The sequence below is a fragment of the Drosophila pseudoobscura genome, chromosome 2 (genome assembly GCF_009870125.1).
Source record: "Drosophila pseudoobscura strain MV-25-SWS-2005 chromosome 2, UCI_Dpse_MV25, whole genome shotgun sequence".
In the NCBI taxonomy this organism is placed as follows: domain Eukaryota; kingdom Metazoa; phylum Arthropoda; class Insecta; order Diptera; family Drosophilidae; genus Drosophila; species Drosophila pseudoobscura.
The window spans coordinates 15,317,193-15,334,139 of record NC_046679.1 but is presented as its reverse complement, the minus strand read 5'-3'; the positions used below and the strand labels follow the sequence as shown (position 1 = coordinate 15,334,139).

Genomic DNA, 16,947 nt, shown 5'->3' with positions numbered 1-16,947 from the left:
ATGACGGTGGCTGTGGCGGGGGCCGGGGCGGGAAAAGGGCGAATGTCTGGTATGGATCATGATATGTACGTGTATGGATGTATATGACTGTTCGTATTCATGTGGGTACTCTGTATCTGTATTCAATATTTTTCGTTGAATTTGTTAGGCTGTTTTTTTTTTTTTGCATTGAATCAAAAAACGTTTATCCAAAGTTGCATTGTTTCGTAATGTTTCCATTGTCGAATTCGTAAAAGGAATGCGGCTGAAATTCAATTGAAATTTGGAATGCAACAGCAAGTATCTAATTACACGTACATTAAGCTAAAAACACAATTTATTTACAATTTTATTTGTATTTCTTTGTACAACATTCAAATTTTGTTAAGCAATTTTCGTAATTTGTAATAATTTCATGCATTTTGTGCGGCTAATTCGGCAAACAATATATATAGTATTCGATATAATATGTAGTTAATGGCACAGGAATCTGCTTTGTTTTGTACAATCATAAGAAAGAAAAAATCAAGAAAAACAAAGAAAACTAAACAGCATAACAAATTGTTCAGCTACAAATTTGGCTGTTCACAATAATCTCATAGGAAAATGCAGTTGAGAATAAATGGGGGATACGATGGGAACGATTCTTCTGAGATATGATTCTTCAGATATGTACACATATACGATGTTTAGTATGGTACTTATGTACAGTTCTGATAGGCAGTGTGAGAGTTCTAGGAACTGCTCGGCGTTTGAAAGAGAAGTAACAGATAGGTATCCGTCTACACGGATATCCATAGACAGATATATGTATAAGAGAGCTAGAGATACATACCCATTGGCTGCGTCTTGGATCTCCTTCTGGTCGATGCCGGCTATCGTGTTCCTCCGCTTGCCGCGCACCTTGCGGGACCGCGACCTCCGGCTAACCGTCTGCACGTTGTCGTCCAGGTTGTTGGCCTCCGTCTGTCCGTTTTCGGGACTGGCGCTGCTCGAGGAGGCCGCCGGGGTGGTGCCACCGGCAAAGCATCCTGCCGTGGACCTGCGGGCCGCACACATCCGCTGGAAATTCTTTCCAGAAATGTTCACCGAAATCACTTCGGCGGGGTATCTGTGGAGACCGGAGAAGAGGGGGCCATGGTTAGTTCTCCTTTGGAAATCGATCTCCTGCTGTTGGGCCACAGTTTGAAGTGCGCTTTTTGTGGTTACCCAAACTATAATTCGTTTACCCGAGCCACAGCACTTTTGTGCCCCCAATCAGTGGAGCATGAACAGGGCTCCGTCTGATGGCAGCGGCTGCGGCTGCTGCTCCATTTCAGAGCCTAACAAATGAGCCATGGCCGGAACGGGGCGTGGCCCAAAGGGAGGGGGGCTCGACACTTGCATAATTGTGCGGTCACCGCACTGTAAATATTCATACGATACGTAATTCAATTAATTTATTTAAGCTTTTTTATCCGAGCGATACGAGCGATGCGCTCTCTGAACAAACATTCGACTGAAACAGTCGAAACACGGATGGAAAAAATGTGGACGGAAAAACAACAGTTTTTGTGGAAAATGTGGACAGAAAAACAACAGTTTTTTGTGGCTGGAAAAACAAAAGCAAACACGTGAAATTTGCATAAAAAACCTATTAAAATTGTGTATTTAAAGTTCAACAAATAAACACTACACAGTACATTTGAAACTGTAATATGGAAACGGTGGATGTAAAACTTTTAGCTTAGCACAATAGCTCGCAAACTGTGAGGTGGGATTTCTATTTGAAGGCTAAAATTTGAGTATTTTGTGATTGGATGGGTAAATTTTGATCCTTGGATACTCACTTTAAGGCAATCTGTTTGGTCTGCTCCTCGGGTGAAGGCAGTCGATGATTCAAAGGCACATCTTTATTGATATCGTTCGGCAGCAATGCCTGATTGTGATGATGGGAAGGATGATGATGATGGTGGGAGCTGCTGTCCGCCGCCTGGCTCAGGTTCTGGGCGTACAGGGCATCGGCGGCATCGGCGGACAGCACGGACGGAGAGAGGGCGGGCGTGTGGACGCCACTGTCGCCGATGACGATGGAGGTGCTTATCGAGGTGTCCACATGGTGCATGCAATCGGGCGTGACGGTGACATCACCCAGCGCCTCGCTGGAGGTCCACTTCCGCAGATCCTCGATGGCAGCGGGCTGAAAGAAAGAGACAGATGGGCAGGCAAAGGGTTAGGGATAAGGTTGAAAAATGTGTCCATTTGGCATGCAAAATATTGTATGTTGCTTTATGTCCTGGCGGACAGCTCCCTAATTAGTCGCTGGAGGAGTCACGCAGAAGGCCTGAAAAATGTGTCTGCCTCCTGGCATTTGTGTTTGCGCAAACATTCTTTATGCTTTCCGCAAATTGGGGCAAGTCACGCCATTTACAAATCCCTCCCCAAGCCCCTTCCCAAAAAAAAGAGCAGCAACACGCGTTTTGAGCTTTCAAAGTGAAATTCAATCAGTCTAATTAAAAACAATAGACGAACACGTGGGCCAGGGATACCCTTCCAAGGGCAGACTATAGTTTGGGACCCCAACGAAATGGTTTCCTCGTTCTTCACAGTTTTCTGCGACTCTTCCCCATGCAGTGTAGCTATACACTCGGAGAAAAATGGCACTGTGAAAGGAAACGGTTTTTGATTTAAGCATAAATTAATCAAAATTTATACTATGGCCCATAGTTAATATATTTAATATAAATGGGAAAAACTTTGTATAAAGTGATTTAATTAAAATATGAAAATATTTAATTTAAATATTAAATTTTGCCGCGGCTCACCACGTTCCCCCTCGTTTTTCTCAGTGTGTATAGAAAACATTCCCTAGATTAGAATTGTTTTCGATTCCTAAGTGAATTACTCTCTTAAAGAAAACAAAAAAGCAAAAACGCAATCGTTTCATTTGATTTTCGGTTCGACTGCTGTCGGTATCAATTGTAACAATTGAAAATCATGTGCGGAGTGAGGAGTGGTGGAATGGGTAGTGGGAAGTGCGGAATCGGGGAAACCCTCACCCCCAGAAAAATCTACATAAAAAGGCACTTGAGCTAGATTTCCAAATGGCCAAAGTCGGCAGCGGCTCGGCTCTCTCTGACCATAAAGAAAGACGGCTACGGCTACGGTTACGTCTACGGGTATCCCACATCGGAGTCTGAGTCGCATTTTGAGTCTGCCAAAAACTCTTTTAGCGAGAGGGTGCCGGGGTTTCCGTCTTTCTTGTCAATGGATGAATGGGGCGGCCCAACGGCCCTGGCGGCTGAGCAACTTTTAACGATAAAATATTCGCACATAAATGTCGAGTGCCGTATATAATAATGCAATTTAAGTGCCGTCAAGTAAACAACAATAACAGCAGCCTCCCCATGCCATTCCTTATGCCTTTGAATGCCTTTCCATGCCCCTCCATGCCCTCCATGCCTTTCGTTGCCGTCTTGAAGATAGTTGCTGCCGTAACCAATAAACCGCAGAGCGCTAATGGGTCTCGTCTCGAAAGTCTGGGCTCCAGGTTCGGGTTCTCTTTCTCTTTGGGTTATCTGGGGAGTACGCAGTGCCAGGCCGAGCGGAACGTTGCGGCCAACTAGCGTCAAACGCAATGCGAAAAGGATTAAAAGTCATTTTATTAAGCAGCAGACGACAGAAACAGAACGGAGGAGAGATGGGGAGAGATGGGGGGCCAGGGGACTGGGGGACTGGCGACAGGCGACTGGGATTGACAACCCAACCGGCGCTGTTTTGGCCAAAAACAAGTTTGGCAACCTATCGAACAGCGATCCAAATTGTCGTCGTCGTCTTTGTCGTCGTCGTGGCTGAGTCTGTGGCTGTCTTTGCCAATGGCATCGTCTATTGGCCATTGGCTGTTTGTCTTTTGGAGCTTATCTAATGGCCTGGCCAGCAGATAAACAGGAGACGACACAAAGACGACGACAACAACAACAACGAAGTGGGCCAACTGCAAATGCGCGTTAGCTCAAATTAACTGCAATTTTCTGATATGTTCTCAAAGAATTTGCGACAGCGAACAAAGACGGAATAAATTGTAAAGAAAAACTCAGCTGAAGATGCGATTTTCCATGTACATTTGTATATAAATAATATTTTATAGTGAAAAATCCTCAAATAGAGGCAATCAATTCAAAAATTGCACGAGCTTCAGCCATGAACAAAGGAATTTGCAAGATACTTGAACGTTGAATGAGCAAAGAAGAATGGAATTCATTTGGAAGCAACTGAAGCACAACTAGGAATATATTTATATGTTTTTTAGGTTGAGATTCTCCAGGAGATACTTAAGATGTGGATGGAGAGGGACTGCAAATGGAACCTGTCAAAATTCAATAAATAAATGACGATTCCCAATAGAAAATAGGAGAAATATTCGACATGGAAAATGATTCGAAGAAATACAAAAAATATAATTTATGGGAAAGCATTCTGTTAATGCTATCTATGAGGATTCCCTTTCTGAAACCTATCTTAGACACAAATATTTGGATAACTAATATCTGGAAGAAACCATCCCTCAAGGATACAATCTCTGAACGAAACAGTCAGTCCTTTAGAGAAACACATCTTTGAGAAATCATCTTTTGTACCCGTAATCTCTGAGAACACAATTTTAGAGAGTACACAGCTGCTGGTAGATACACAATATCTCCTCCTAAGGAACGCTCTCCCATAAAATATTCCTTAAGAAGACTCCTCAAATCCAGTCCAATCAATGTATAAGCCATCACAAGATTTAAGCCACAACCGAAAGGAGGGAAATCCCTGTCCACGGCCTCTCTTCCGCCCCACCAGCTTGGAAAAGACATAATGGCGTGGGACGACACTTGAGCAATTAAAACGGAGTCAACTAACTCGAATGATTTGATGGAGTCTTAACCTGTCCCGCCCCCCGATTGATGGAGCTGCAGCTCCGCCTAATGGCCAACATCTAACGAGGAGGAGCTGCAGCTGGAGCTGCTGCCAGATGTGTGGTCCCTCTTCGTTCGATGTTGCAGGCTCTCCAGTGTGTGGGGGCTATGTGGAGCACACGGACGGACGGCAGAGGGAGAGATGGAGATGGAGGAGAGTCTGGTCTATGGCTTTTAGAGGCGACACAGCTGGCAGATAGCAGGAAGCCACAGCCACAACATCAGCCACTGGGACCACACACATGAGGTCGTTTGTGGGGTTCGCTTCGTTTCGATTCGTTTTGGCTTGCTTTTGGTTTGGGGACCTGGTCTGGTCTGTCCAGGTCTCCGGACTCTATGCGTGCTCCGGCCACTAAACATATTATTTATGCATGTGGCATTAACTTTTGCGAGTACCTGTGCCTGTACATGAAAACGGGCCATCGCCTAACGGAGCGGCCCGGGAAAACCCGTTTAAAACTCACCAAACGTATCTCGATCTCGGCATCGATGCGCGTGCGCAGCTTGCGATTGGCATTGCCAAAGTCGGACACGCAGATCAAATAGTCCTCGGAGGCGGACGCCTCCGCGGAGCCACCGCCTCCGCCTCCGTTCGTTAGGACATCGTGGCCATTGTGGTAGGCCCCCGTCGTTCCGTCCCCGTTGAAGGAAATGGAACGCGGCGGAGTGGTGCCCGTGGCCGTGGCATTGGACTGGGCCAGAGCCGCGAGGGCTCCTGCGGTGGCCGCCCCAACGGGCCGGTCCTTGCCCGCCTCCGTGTACAGCTGGCGAACGCTGAGCGGCCGCGTGTCGCCGGTGAAGAGCTCCTGCTGGAATGACTTGTCCGTCTCGTAGTGCTCCTTGCGCTGTGCAAAGGTGAGGAGGTCGCTTTCAGCTGGAAAAAAACACAAAGAGAAGAGCCATTAGCGCATAATTTCTTGGAAATTAGTTCTAGAGTACTTTACAGGGGGTGTTCGAGCAAACACAAAAGATTTGTGTACACAAAGAAACGATCTACAAAGCGAGAGAGAGAGAGAGATCTAAAGTGGCATCCACCTAGCACTGCCCTATCTATATATAGCACTATCGTATCATTATCATCGCCAGCAAGTACTCAAAAGTGCTTTATGTGTAATCTAATTGAAAGCGGCCTGTCCCTGCGTGTCTGCGTGTGGCGTGCCCCCGTTTCCTGCCACACATTAATTGGCAGCTACCATCGATCGCTCCTCCCGAGAGATCCGCAAACAATGGCTGGCAGGCCGCAAATAAATCAATGCGAAAATTAATAGAGTGGAAAAATCGCCAGAGACCAAGGACACAGAAGAAGAAGAAAATAATCAAAATAAACGAATGCCATGAAAAATTGTAATTAACTTTAATAACCCTGCCTGCCACATGCCACCGGGCGTCTCCTCCAGCAGTTGCATATTTAATTCTCACAGCAGTCTCGTGGCCGGCAGTCGGTCGTCCCTTCGGAGGGAGGGATAGATAGATGGATAGATGGAGTGGGGAGTACGGACCATGGCCGCCGTTTGTCTTTCTGGCTGTCTGCACATTTTGCATTTAATAGGCCGCCATGTGGACTTGGTCGGTAATGAAAACAAAGCCCGAGGAGTCCGATGAGTAGCGGCAGCAACTACCAGGAAGCAGCACCCAACAGCTACAACAAGATGGAGCAGAAGCAGCCACTCGTAGATTAACAAGCCCAGAGCAAAGACACTTGACACAGCAGCAGCCAGAGATGGAGATGGAGATGGAGACGGAGACAGAGCTGGACCGCTGCCAGGCACTGCAACTGCAACAGAAGCTGCCCGCCCAATGAGGAGTGGCAAGAGGCAGGAGGCAGGAGGCACTGAACGAACCTAGCGCTAAATTCAGGCAATTTTATGGCACTCGGGCCACGTTTTGACGTTCAGTTGCGCCACTGGAAGATGCATGGGTCTGTGCCAGAAGCCACCAGCCACCAGCCACCAGATTCTTTGCCATTTCGCCAGCAATTTCAAGTGCGTAGACATTGGCACACGTACTCCGGCACTGGCACCGGCACCGGCACCGGGAGTGACCCCCATATACAAGATACAAAAATACATTTCCATGCCGTTCGTTTTTTTTTGGCCAAATGTGAAATTCAATTAGGCATGCTCTCAGGTGCAAGGCTGCTCTGCGCCGTGGCAAGCGGAAGCTGCTGGCAGACAGCAGACCGACCAGCAGGAAATGGCAAATTATCGAGGCAAAAATTATGTTTCCCTAAAACTTTATGGGGCTGGGTAGGTTGAAAGACCCTGCCCCCGGGCTTTGGGGGGCGGGGACAGAGGAGGCGTCGTCACGTCTGGGTGATGGCCATGGCCACATAATTTATGACTCATGTACGGCTCGCACAAGAATGTCTCTTATATACATATAGTACTCCTATGTACACAGAGAAACACATATTCAAATATACAGCGAATAAAGACGCAAATTGCAATCGTTCTTGGTCTGCATTATTCGCTGAGATTGCGACAAATCGTGTCTGTCGTTCTGTCGTTTGATTACGAGTGTCAGAGGCAGAGGAAGGGGCAGAGACAGAGGCGGCACCATGTCCATAACAATATCCATATATACTCGTACAGGCACTGCCACAGCCACAGCCATGGCAACATCAGGGGCAAGGCCTAATAAGGCTGTAATCCACTTTTATGGCTTTTTAGCCGTTATCCAACGACAATTGTTAAACCAGTAAAGGAGTGATATATGCAGCATATTTATGGACAAGGAAAGAGATAGATAGATGGATAGATTGTAAGATACGCCATGCAATACTCTTTCTTGTAATGATATCAAGGATACCACATCCCTATAAACTTTGCCAGAAGACAGCTGAGGGCAGGGCGTTCCACTCAGTACTCCTTCTTCGGAAACCGACACCGAGAGTGCAAAAACAAAGTACAGACCTTGCGTGGGAGCGAGACTCAGCCTGTGGGCAGGGAGAACCGAATCTCTGGACCAAGAACTGATATTTATTTGTTATTATTAAAAGGATTGATCAGAATAATGACACATTTTAAGTGAAATCTTGGGTTACAGAATGGTATAAAGAAGCTTCAGTTGATATTAATGCATTATTATCTCTTAACAGGAGATTTGCAAGTCTTATTCGAACTCGTAGATCGGAACCGCGAATGCAAAAACAAAATACACGCAAGGTGGGTTTCGGGTCTCATTCAAAAAGCGTGCCTAGAGTCTCCCTAGAAGATGAAGGGATTATTAGCACTTACTGGAAGAATTACAGGGTATGCGATTACCCATAAGCGAACAAACTCTATACAAATGACAGCTCGTATTTCTCGTAAAATCTCTGCTAAAAGCTGAACTTTTGCAGCATCCCAATCTGCCTAAACAAATTTACATGCCCCAATGGAAAAAGCGATCTGCATTTGAGAGCATCGAGTATATTCTATTGGCGGTGGGGATGGGGTGTGCAGAAGTTGTCGCCTGGCTTCTGTTGACATTTCTCGATTGTCATGTCAGAGGCGATGAAATTTATAGAAGGGAGCATCGCAAACACAGATACGCGAACGGATGATGCCACGCCAGATGGAAGACCATGGAGAACCAATAGCCCCGGAGCCAATATATCAAAAGTGCATTTGCCACGGCACTCGGTGGCACATTGACACGTATGTGGCAGATACGAATACGAATGCGAGTGTGTGGTGTCTGGCAAAGCCGCAAATAAATGAGATTTGCACAAGATGTTGGCCAACCGAGCGGACCGGCTCAAACACCGAATCGAACAACCGAATCCCCAGCCCGATGCAGACACTTTTTAGAATTTACTCGGGCCATAAATTGACACTACGAGGGGATGCGAAGGGGAGCCAGAGGTACGTGCAACATGAAAGCTGCGCTGGCACAGCAGCATCGGCTGTGCTATGCTGTATCTAGCAGATACAATCTGTCATAGACTAACGCGTTCTGTAGCATAATTTGCAGGCAAACGAAACGAGTTTCCACTGGGGGCACTCGGCTCCAAGGTGTAGAAGGGGGTGGGGGCAGGCTACGTGCTCCCTGGCGATAATGTCTTGGCAATAAATGATTTATAAGCAATCCATGGCGATGGCAGTTGCTGCCTTAATTACGCTGATTGCACCAGGTTAGGGATCAATGGCCGCAAAGCTCAGCCACACACAAAAACAAAAAACATAATTGCAACGAGTGGCAGACGCAGTGGCAGTGGCAGACAACGAGGAGGCCTCCCTTCAATCAGTCGAATGTCCACTTTAATTTAATTATTTAAAGCGAAAAACAATTGAAGGCAAAGCCAAGTTAAAGACTGAAGACAGACAGACAGTTACTGCCCTTGGCCCTCAGCCAGGCTTCCAGATTGCTGTGGACATTGCCGGTTACCCCATCTATCTGTATCTGTGACTGTGTCTGTGTCTGTATCTGTGTCCGTACGGGGCCTGCTGTGTGTAAGTGTCGTAATAGCATTTAAAGCAATTACGGGTCGCATTTGGGTCTGCCTCTGGCATCCGCCACGGGAAATGAAGGTCCTGTGACATCCGATGCGATAAAAATGAAAGCCAAGTGATAAATTAATTATGAGGCAAAAAAATGCACAAGAAGCAAGGCGGCCCAAGCATTTGTATTCAAAGTCGAAACTGAAATACTCTCTAGTGTATTTTTAAAGATTTTTAAAAGCACGAATATATCCCCTTCTTTCATGGTAATATTTTAGACTTTTTCTCCATTACCCGATGGAGTTTTAGTTTAGTTTGAGCTTTCAACAAAATCGCCATTAAATCCTAGAAGTGTCTGCCTTCATTCTAAGCTTCTGCAATAAATCTCAGGGCTCCAGCATTTTCGAGAGCCAACCATTAGTCTAGGCTTTATCTTTTGGCACTCCCGGACTCCACGATGCACCTCTTGCTCTTCCGGCTAACACTGACAAACTTCTTGGCCAAGTTAACATGGCTCTTGTGGCTGTGATTACCCTGAGCGAAACACTTGTTATAAATGATGAGAGCCCAAAACCTGTCCATGTACCAGGCGCTTATCACCGAACAATGTCTGCATTCAGCTCTCGGATGATTTATGGGCAGGGATTATGGGGCGCAGGGGGAGGGAGGTGTGAGCTTAAAGTGTCAAATGTTGTTGCACAAAAACTGCAAAATATAATCAAATACATGAGATACATCCACAAGTACACATACATATGTACACCCATGTGTGCCGACATATATATATATGGAAATGCTGATGTGGTAGTCACATGTGCTTTATGGCCAAAAGTTTTTGCGTTTTGGCTGGGCTTTGGGTCTGGTCTGGTCTGGGGGGGGGGAGGGTTGCTGTTTTAGCAAATTTTCGCCAAGCCAACAAAAGAGCCGCACCACATTTGGGGCGCCACAAGCGCATAAATTGTAAAGCCAACGGCAACAACAACAACAATAGCTAGACAAATTTATGCAATGCCGTGGGGAGGCATGAGGGAACCTAGGGGTGGGGCAGCAGTGGCGGCAGCCGCTACCCCAAACAATCAACGAGCAAATGTTGCACGTAATGCGACAGTAAAAATGTGGCCAAAACAAAAGCGCAAAAGAAATGTTGACAGCGGCTACCAAAACAGAAAACACAAAAAAAAAACAGGGAAAGAGCGCTACAGAAATGGCAAATAAAATTGGTCTCGCTTTCTGGCGAAAAATCTCATTAAAGACAAGTCCCCATATGCGTCGCTGGCCCCTGCATCCGGAGTCAGGAGTCGCGGGAGTCCGGGAGTCACACAGTCCGTCAGGAGACAATCGAATCAGCTGCCTCCCAGCTGCACTATTAAAACTGATTTATGCTCTGCCCCGAAGACACACCCACGCATTGGCATTGCCAGCAAACGCACTGCCAATGAGCTCGTATAAATGGGCAAGTCACGTGATGGTCGGTAGTGATTCTGATTTGCCAAGCCCTCAGGCCCACAGGCCCATAAAAGGTCAATGTGGCTGACGATACCAGGGGTATACAGGGGTGCAGAGGGGGTGAGAGAGAGAGTGAGTAAGCAGGCCTGGCCAGGACCTAATGATCTGAATTATGTGTTTTCCGGTGGGTTGGGTGGGAGAACTCTTTTCATTAGGTCTCACGATGACAGATAATGCACGATTCATTGATTTGAAAAGAGGATTAGAGTGAACAGAAATTAAGTTGAGGCATGCCTCATATGGGTGTGCCCTGCCCCAAAGATACTTTTACTTTCCTTCGGGGGAAATCCCCCGACTAATCCCGTGAATAATTGAATAAAAATCCCACTGATTATAAATAGTGTTCTAAAAAACTTCTCTGATGAAAAACAACTAAACAAAAATCCAAAAATTCCCCATGAAAATCCCCTGAAGAAGAAAAATCTATTAATTTATTAGAACATTTCTAAGAATAAGATTTCTATGCATTCTAGAAGATGTAATGTGGATCAGTTTCGAACAACAAAATCATTATTTAATATATTTTAAAGAAAGTATAGAAATGATAACGTACATTACTATTTTCTACATTTTATCTACTCATTACTAAGAGCTTTGGGAATTTAATCAATCATTTCTATGCATTAACAAATCCATTTCCAAGAAAACAGCAGAAAACACATGTGAAAACCACTACAATCTTCACCCGATACTCGTACGATGCGTATACGAAAAAAATAAACAATAGTTTGCCTTAAAAGTAGAGGAATGATTCAGTTTCTGTATTTGTTTACACTTCCCCAAGGAATAAAATAGAAACTATTGTCGAATCATAAGATTTGTCTCAATGTACGATCTTCTGCTGGCTTTTCATTCGCTACTTTGCTGGCCGTTACTCTTGTCTCGTTCTTCCTGTTCTTTTGCGGGAGGGCTTCCTGCGAGAGACTCGCTCAGAGAGGGATAATATGAGTGCAAGTGAGAGGGAAATGCCATTTGCCTATTCTATTTCCATACTCGTTTGATGGAAAGAGTGCTAATTGAGAGAGAAGAATGTAGGGTATTGTTATCCATGGGAATCGAAAAGAAGCCATCACAGCCTTTACTTTTCGTTTACTCTTCATGGAAACCCCATCGATGACAGCCGTCGAACCGCCCACAATTTTAATGAAGTTCATTTTCTTTGGCTCTTATTCGAATGATGGCCCGACGACAAGTTGGCTTTTATTTAAATTAATTGACCCCCAGGCAGTTGTCGTGATAGCAATTAGCGTCGTATTTTCCTCCCATCTGCAGCTCGTGTTCTGCGCTCCAATTAATGGGACACCGAGTGGAGCTCGGCTTTTGGTTGATTGAGTAAGACTTTGACTTCCGCCAAGTCTGATTAATGGGATGGATCATGGATCATGGGATGGATCGTTCGCAGAGGGAGGGCCCTTTTCATGGCTCTACGTGTACTGCCCATGTAAGCTAATTAAAAGAAAACTGTAAAATTTGCTGCTAAACATTTTAGTGTCCCTCCTTTCGATGACGCCCCCGCAGTCGTGCTTCTGTCTTCTGTTCAATTTCAATCAAGAGCCGCCGCCGTTGCCGCCCCACCTCTATCAATCGATTTTACAGCCCCCAGACGAACATAAAATCAACTGAAAATTGAATGAAAAATGCATCTCACAAGGCCCAGTGGCATGCAGCGGCAACTGCTGTTCGGCTGTTGGGTTTTCCTCCGAGCAGTTGGGTTTTCCACTTCACTCCACTCCACTGTTGCTGTTGCCTCTGCTGTTGCGGCCAATAAATTTAAGTGACATGCGTTTTTCGGCGAGTACCCGCGGGATAACTTTGCTCTCAGACATTCCAGCAAGGCAGCTACGGGCTCTGCAGGGAGACACAGAGAGAGAGAGACCACGACGATCACGCGAGACTGATATCATTAAAAGCGACATCCTCATCCTCACTTCCAGGGGTTTCCTTTTCCACCCTCTGCGGAAGTGTTTTCTCTGCTCTGCGGCGTAAAAATAACTCCGGCCAGCAGCAACAGCAATTTTATTGAATTTTGTGTCTAAAATTAAATTGAATGCCCCGAAAAATTGTTCCGAGGTTCGACAATTTTTCACGTCCCTTTCGCCAGATGTGTGCCTGTGTGTGTTGAGAAGATTTACTCCATGCAACAGTCGGGGGCAACCACTTTAGTCGATCCCCCATTCCCTTTCCCTTGCTTTGTTTCTCGGCGACATTTTCCGGCTTTCCACCCGCTATTTCGGCATTAGGCTCCCTTTATTTTTAACAGCTCATTTGCCCCTGCCACCTCTCGTGTGTGTGTGTGTGTTCAGATCAGAGGAGAGGAGAGCTGAGTGGCGCAGTGTGGTGTGGCAGGGTGTGTGGAGTTTTGCCTTTTGTGGTTTATTCAAATATTACGGATGGACGCATAAAAAGTGAGGCAGCTGAGGCGTTGAGATTATGGCAAATGTTTGACTTGAACTTGAAAAGACTGGGAAAAAAGACAGGGGAAAATACACGACACTGGAGTGAGATGCCGAGATCCAGAGGAAGTGAAAGCGGAGAGAGATATGTGCCATATCCGGCTCAGGGGATCCTGGACCTATCCCATTCCCATGGACCATCGACCATCGACCGTAAAGACCTTAAGTAAGTCGTTTTCTTTTTGTCTCTGGCTGTCTCTCGACTTCTTTTTGGAGTCACTGCCTGCCACTCAGAGATCTACAAATTGCCCTCCCCCTCAGAGCCAGAGACAGAGCCAGAGCCAGAGACAGACACAGAGCCAGTCCATGAGAAGAGGCTCTTCAATTGGCCCAGCCTCGTTGGACGGTATGGAAATGGTTAGCCCTGGGCCAAAGCGACCAATTGAGTTGGCATTGAATACAATTGAAAGACACTCTGTACCGAGTACCGAGTACGGAGTGCGGAGTACTGGCTCTGAGACCCAAAACGGGTTTTGCCATTTCGTGGAAGACACTCTCGAGTCGAGAGTTGAGTGCCTCTCCTGCCCCATGAGTGCCCCCCCGTTGTGGCATATGTTGTTGCCGGTGGGTTCGGGTTCGCATCGATCAGTGCTGGTACACGGCTGGTACAGAGATGGATGGTTTGGTTTCTTATTTACTATTCATTGGAACTCCATCGTTGTAAAACGAACCGAAAGGGAGAGACATTTACATGCCAGTATTGGCTGGGCTGGCAACCTTGAACTATGGCTCTGGAGATTTGTGTTTCTATGCCTGAGAAAATACAGACATACGTATATTCTTCAAAATTATGACCCAATCAGTGTTGGTTAATGTGTGCTGCTAGGCTGCCGTCCAACGCGTCTCCGCTGTTAACACTTTTTCCCGACATTCAGCTCTTTCATGGCTTCCATATAATGTTTATTATCCATAAACCCATGGCCAGGGGGGGTACCCCAGCTTCCTGGATGCAAGGCCCACGCCCGTGGAGGGCCTCAAGTGTCGCTAATTGGCACTCCGGACGGGGAGGAGACCTGTCCGTCACTCATCAAATCAAAGTCAGGACAGGGCTTAGACTTGCATTTGCATTTCAATTTGCATTTAAAGTTATGCCGACTGCAGCTCCTCTATAAACACTAATTAAATGCTTAGCCATCCGTCCCGAGGCACGATGTTCCACGATTGTCTGGCAGTGCACCAGGAGGAGCACTTGGCCAGGAGTCTGCCCCTTGTCTAGCCGGGGACTGGGACTGGGGCTGGGACTGGGACGGGGGCTCCTGGGTTCCCCGGGTTCAAGCAGCAGCGGCGTAATGCATTTTGCATTAACATTTTTTTTATTTTCCAGCCAGGCGACAGCCGGGGAACAATGCCGCGCGAGGGCCTACAGGGACACTTTACTCCACACCACGCCCCCCCCCTTTTGCCATATGGGAGGGTGCCAGTCAGTCTCGACTGTGGACGGGGAGTGCCAAGGGGAGGTTTAAGTAGGGGCTGGATAGTCTCGCTGGATGGGTATTAAATTTACTCGGGGGCTTCTCTCTCGCAGTTTATTCTGTTCCGAAAAAGTTCAGGTTTTCTTGCCTTTGACACGTGCTAAAAGTTCGGGGAAGAAAACTTTTTGCCGTGCAGCAGACGACAGCAGGAAATGCTGCAAGAACATTTGGCAACACTTTGCCTGATGAACAGGACAGAGAGAGATCCCCCCTCTCTCTCTCTCGCTCTCTCTCGGGGGGAGAACAGTAAGGGATGGAAGGTTGTTGAGGGGCAAACAAACAAACAAACAACAGGGAGGGCAGAAGAAAGAATTCCCCTAAAAGACAAAGCGGCCAAAAGACGGGAAATATTTCCCAGGCAGGTACACGAGACACAGGATAGGGCAGGAGGGGACACGAGGGGTCACGAGGGGAACAGGAACAGGCAGGCCACGACAGGCAAGGAAGCGGCACGAAGTCCTTTGGCTACCCCTAAGGCAGTCGCAGTCGCAGTCCCCTCCCTGCCTGGGAACGGGAACGTTCCTGTGCATTCCTGTGAATGAAACTCAAGGCATTTGCACTTATCATTCATTTCTCATGTATGAGGCCTCTGGCTCTTCTCTCTGGCACTCTGCCACTCACTCATCGCCTGCCGATTTCTATGGTTTCCTGTGCCGCAGCCCAGGACCCCTTCTTCAAGACGTTACGTTACGTTGCGTTACGTTTAAGGAGCAGCAGCGGCAGAGAAGCCCTTCGGCGGACCGATTGAATTACATTTTGCCCCTCGGCAGGAGAGGCGCATCCTTACAGAGTCTTGCGTCAATGTCAACCCTTGAATGGAATTGAATAAATATTTGCATTACTACTGCTTACCCCCCGGCAGACACATAGATACACACAGAGAAAGGGGTATCCGTATCTGTAGGTGATAATCATGGCTACTGTCTGCCGCCACATGGGCCACATGGGCCACATGGCTAATTGGTAAGACAAAGATTGCTCTTTGCTTTGCTTTTTAGAAAGTCTCCAACTGGTTCCGTTTCTCCATCCCCATCTCCATTGAACTTATGAACTCCTCTGCGGCCAGGCTAGATATGATTCCGTCCCCCCCCGCATCCGCACCATCCGCACCATCCATACCCTCCATATCCGATATCTTGCGGCCACTCAGGTGACAATTGGCAAGCGCTAAAACGCAGCTCCAATCTAAGCGAATGAGGTTGGTCATGTCGGAGCATCTAACGGGGAAACCGCAGAGGATCTAGTTACAATTTACCCCTCGAGCCCCCTCCCCACGGGTGCGGCAATGTGCCACTTTATTTTCGGTGGAGACGCCTGCAGCTGCTGCTGTTGCTCTTGCGGTTAATTAAAGCCAGAGACAATCAAATGAAACGAAAAGAAACGAAATGAAACCAAAGCGCGACAACATCGACAACAATTTGTATGTTGGAAAGTTGCACGTCCGCGGAAGAGGGGCAGAGTCGAAAGGACACCAAAGTGCCGTGTGCTGCAATCGGATATGAAAAAGTTGCTCAAGTCGAAGGAAACTTTCAATCTGGGTTTATAGGTTCTTGATGGTAGTTTTATCTGTTGGCTAATGAAAGACTAGCTCTTGGGCAACGAAGCTTTAGATACCCTCTTCAGATCTATTGTTGCTATTTCGATATGGATCAAAGAATAAGTCGTATTCCGAGGAAAGTCAGGACTACACTGAGGAAGAACGATACCTAAAACTATGCCTTATAGGCTATAGGCTATGCCTTATAGCCCTATATGCCAATTTATTTCGATTAAAAATACAACAAAAATGTGTCAATAATCATAGTTTATACAACAAATTTTAAAACCCGAAGGCTGTAAGAAAAATTCGGTTTGTTGAAGGTTAAAAAAAGTTAGATTTTGTCGACTAGTGGACTAGGAGAGCTTTGTTGTACTTCCCAAATTCCTGGGGGTTCCGACCTTCATATCATATCATAATTTATTCTACACAAGTGCTGCTTTCTTGTCTTTTTTGGCAATCTTCCGCGCAAAACCTATACCCTGATACCCTCTAAAAATTCATTTTAAAAGTAAGCTCCAATGCGAATCATAAAGAAAAAACATTTTTTAATTGAGGTATTAATCTCTTTTTATTCCTAGTTTATTCTCTAAGACAGCTTAAAGAGTATCATCATTTCCCAGCTCTTTAATCGCTTCTTTT

At 46.4% G+C, this 16,947-nt stretch overlaps 1 protein-coding gene across 3 annotated transcripts in view; it reads right to left on the bottom strand.

The window, feature by feature from the left end:
* The window catches only part of gukh (NHS actin remodeling regulator GUK-holder), a 42,021-nt gene that overhangs the window by 9,236 nt on the left and 15,838 nt on the right, over positions 1-16,947 (bottom strand). For all 3 annotated transcript variants that reach the window (XM_003736566.3, XM_033383648.1, XM_003736564.3), the window contains exons 2-4: positions 5,381-5,790; positions 1,809-2,158; positions 815-1,090 (exon numbers count right to left, since the gene is read on the bottom strand). In XM_003736566.3, the coding sequence (XP_003736614.3) occupies positions 815-1,090; positions 1,809-2,158; positions 5,381-5,790 (1,036 nt within the window). The remainder of the gene's footprint in view (positions 1-814; positions 1,091-1,808; positions 2,159-5,380; positions 5,791-16,947) is intronic.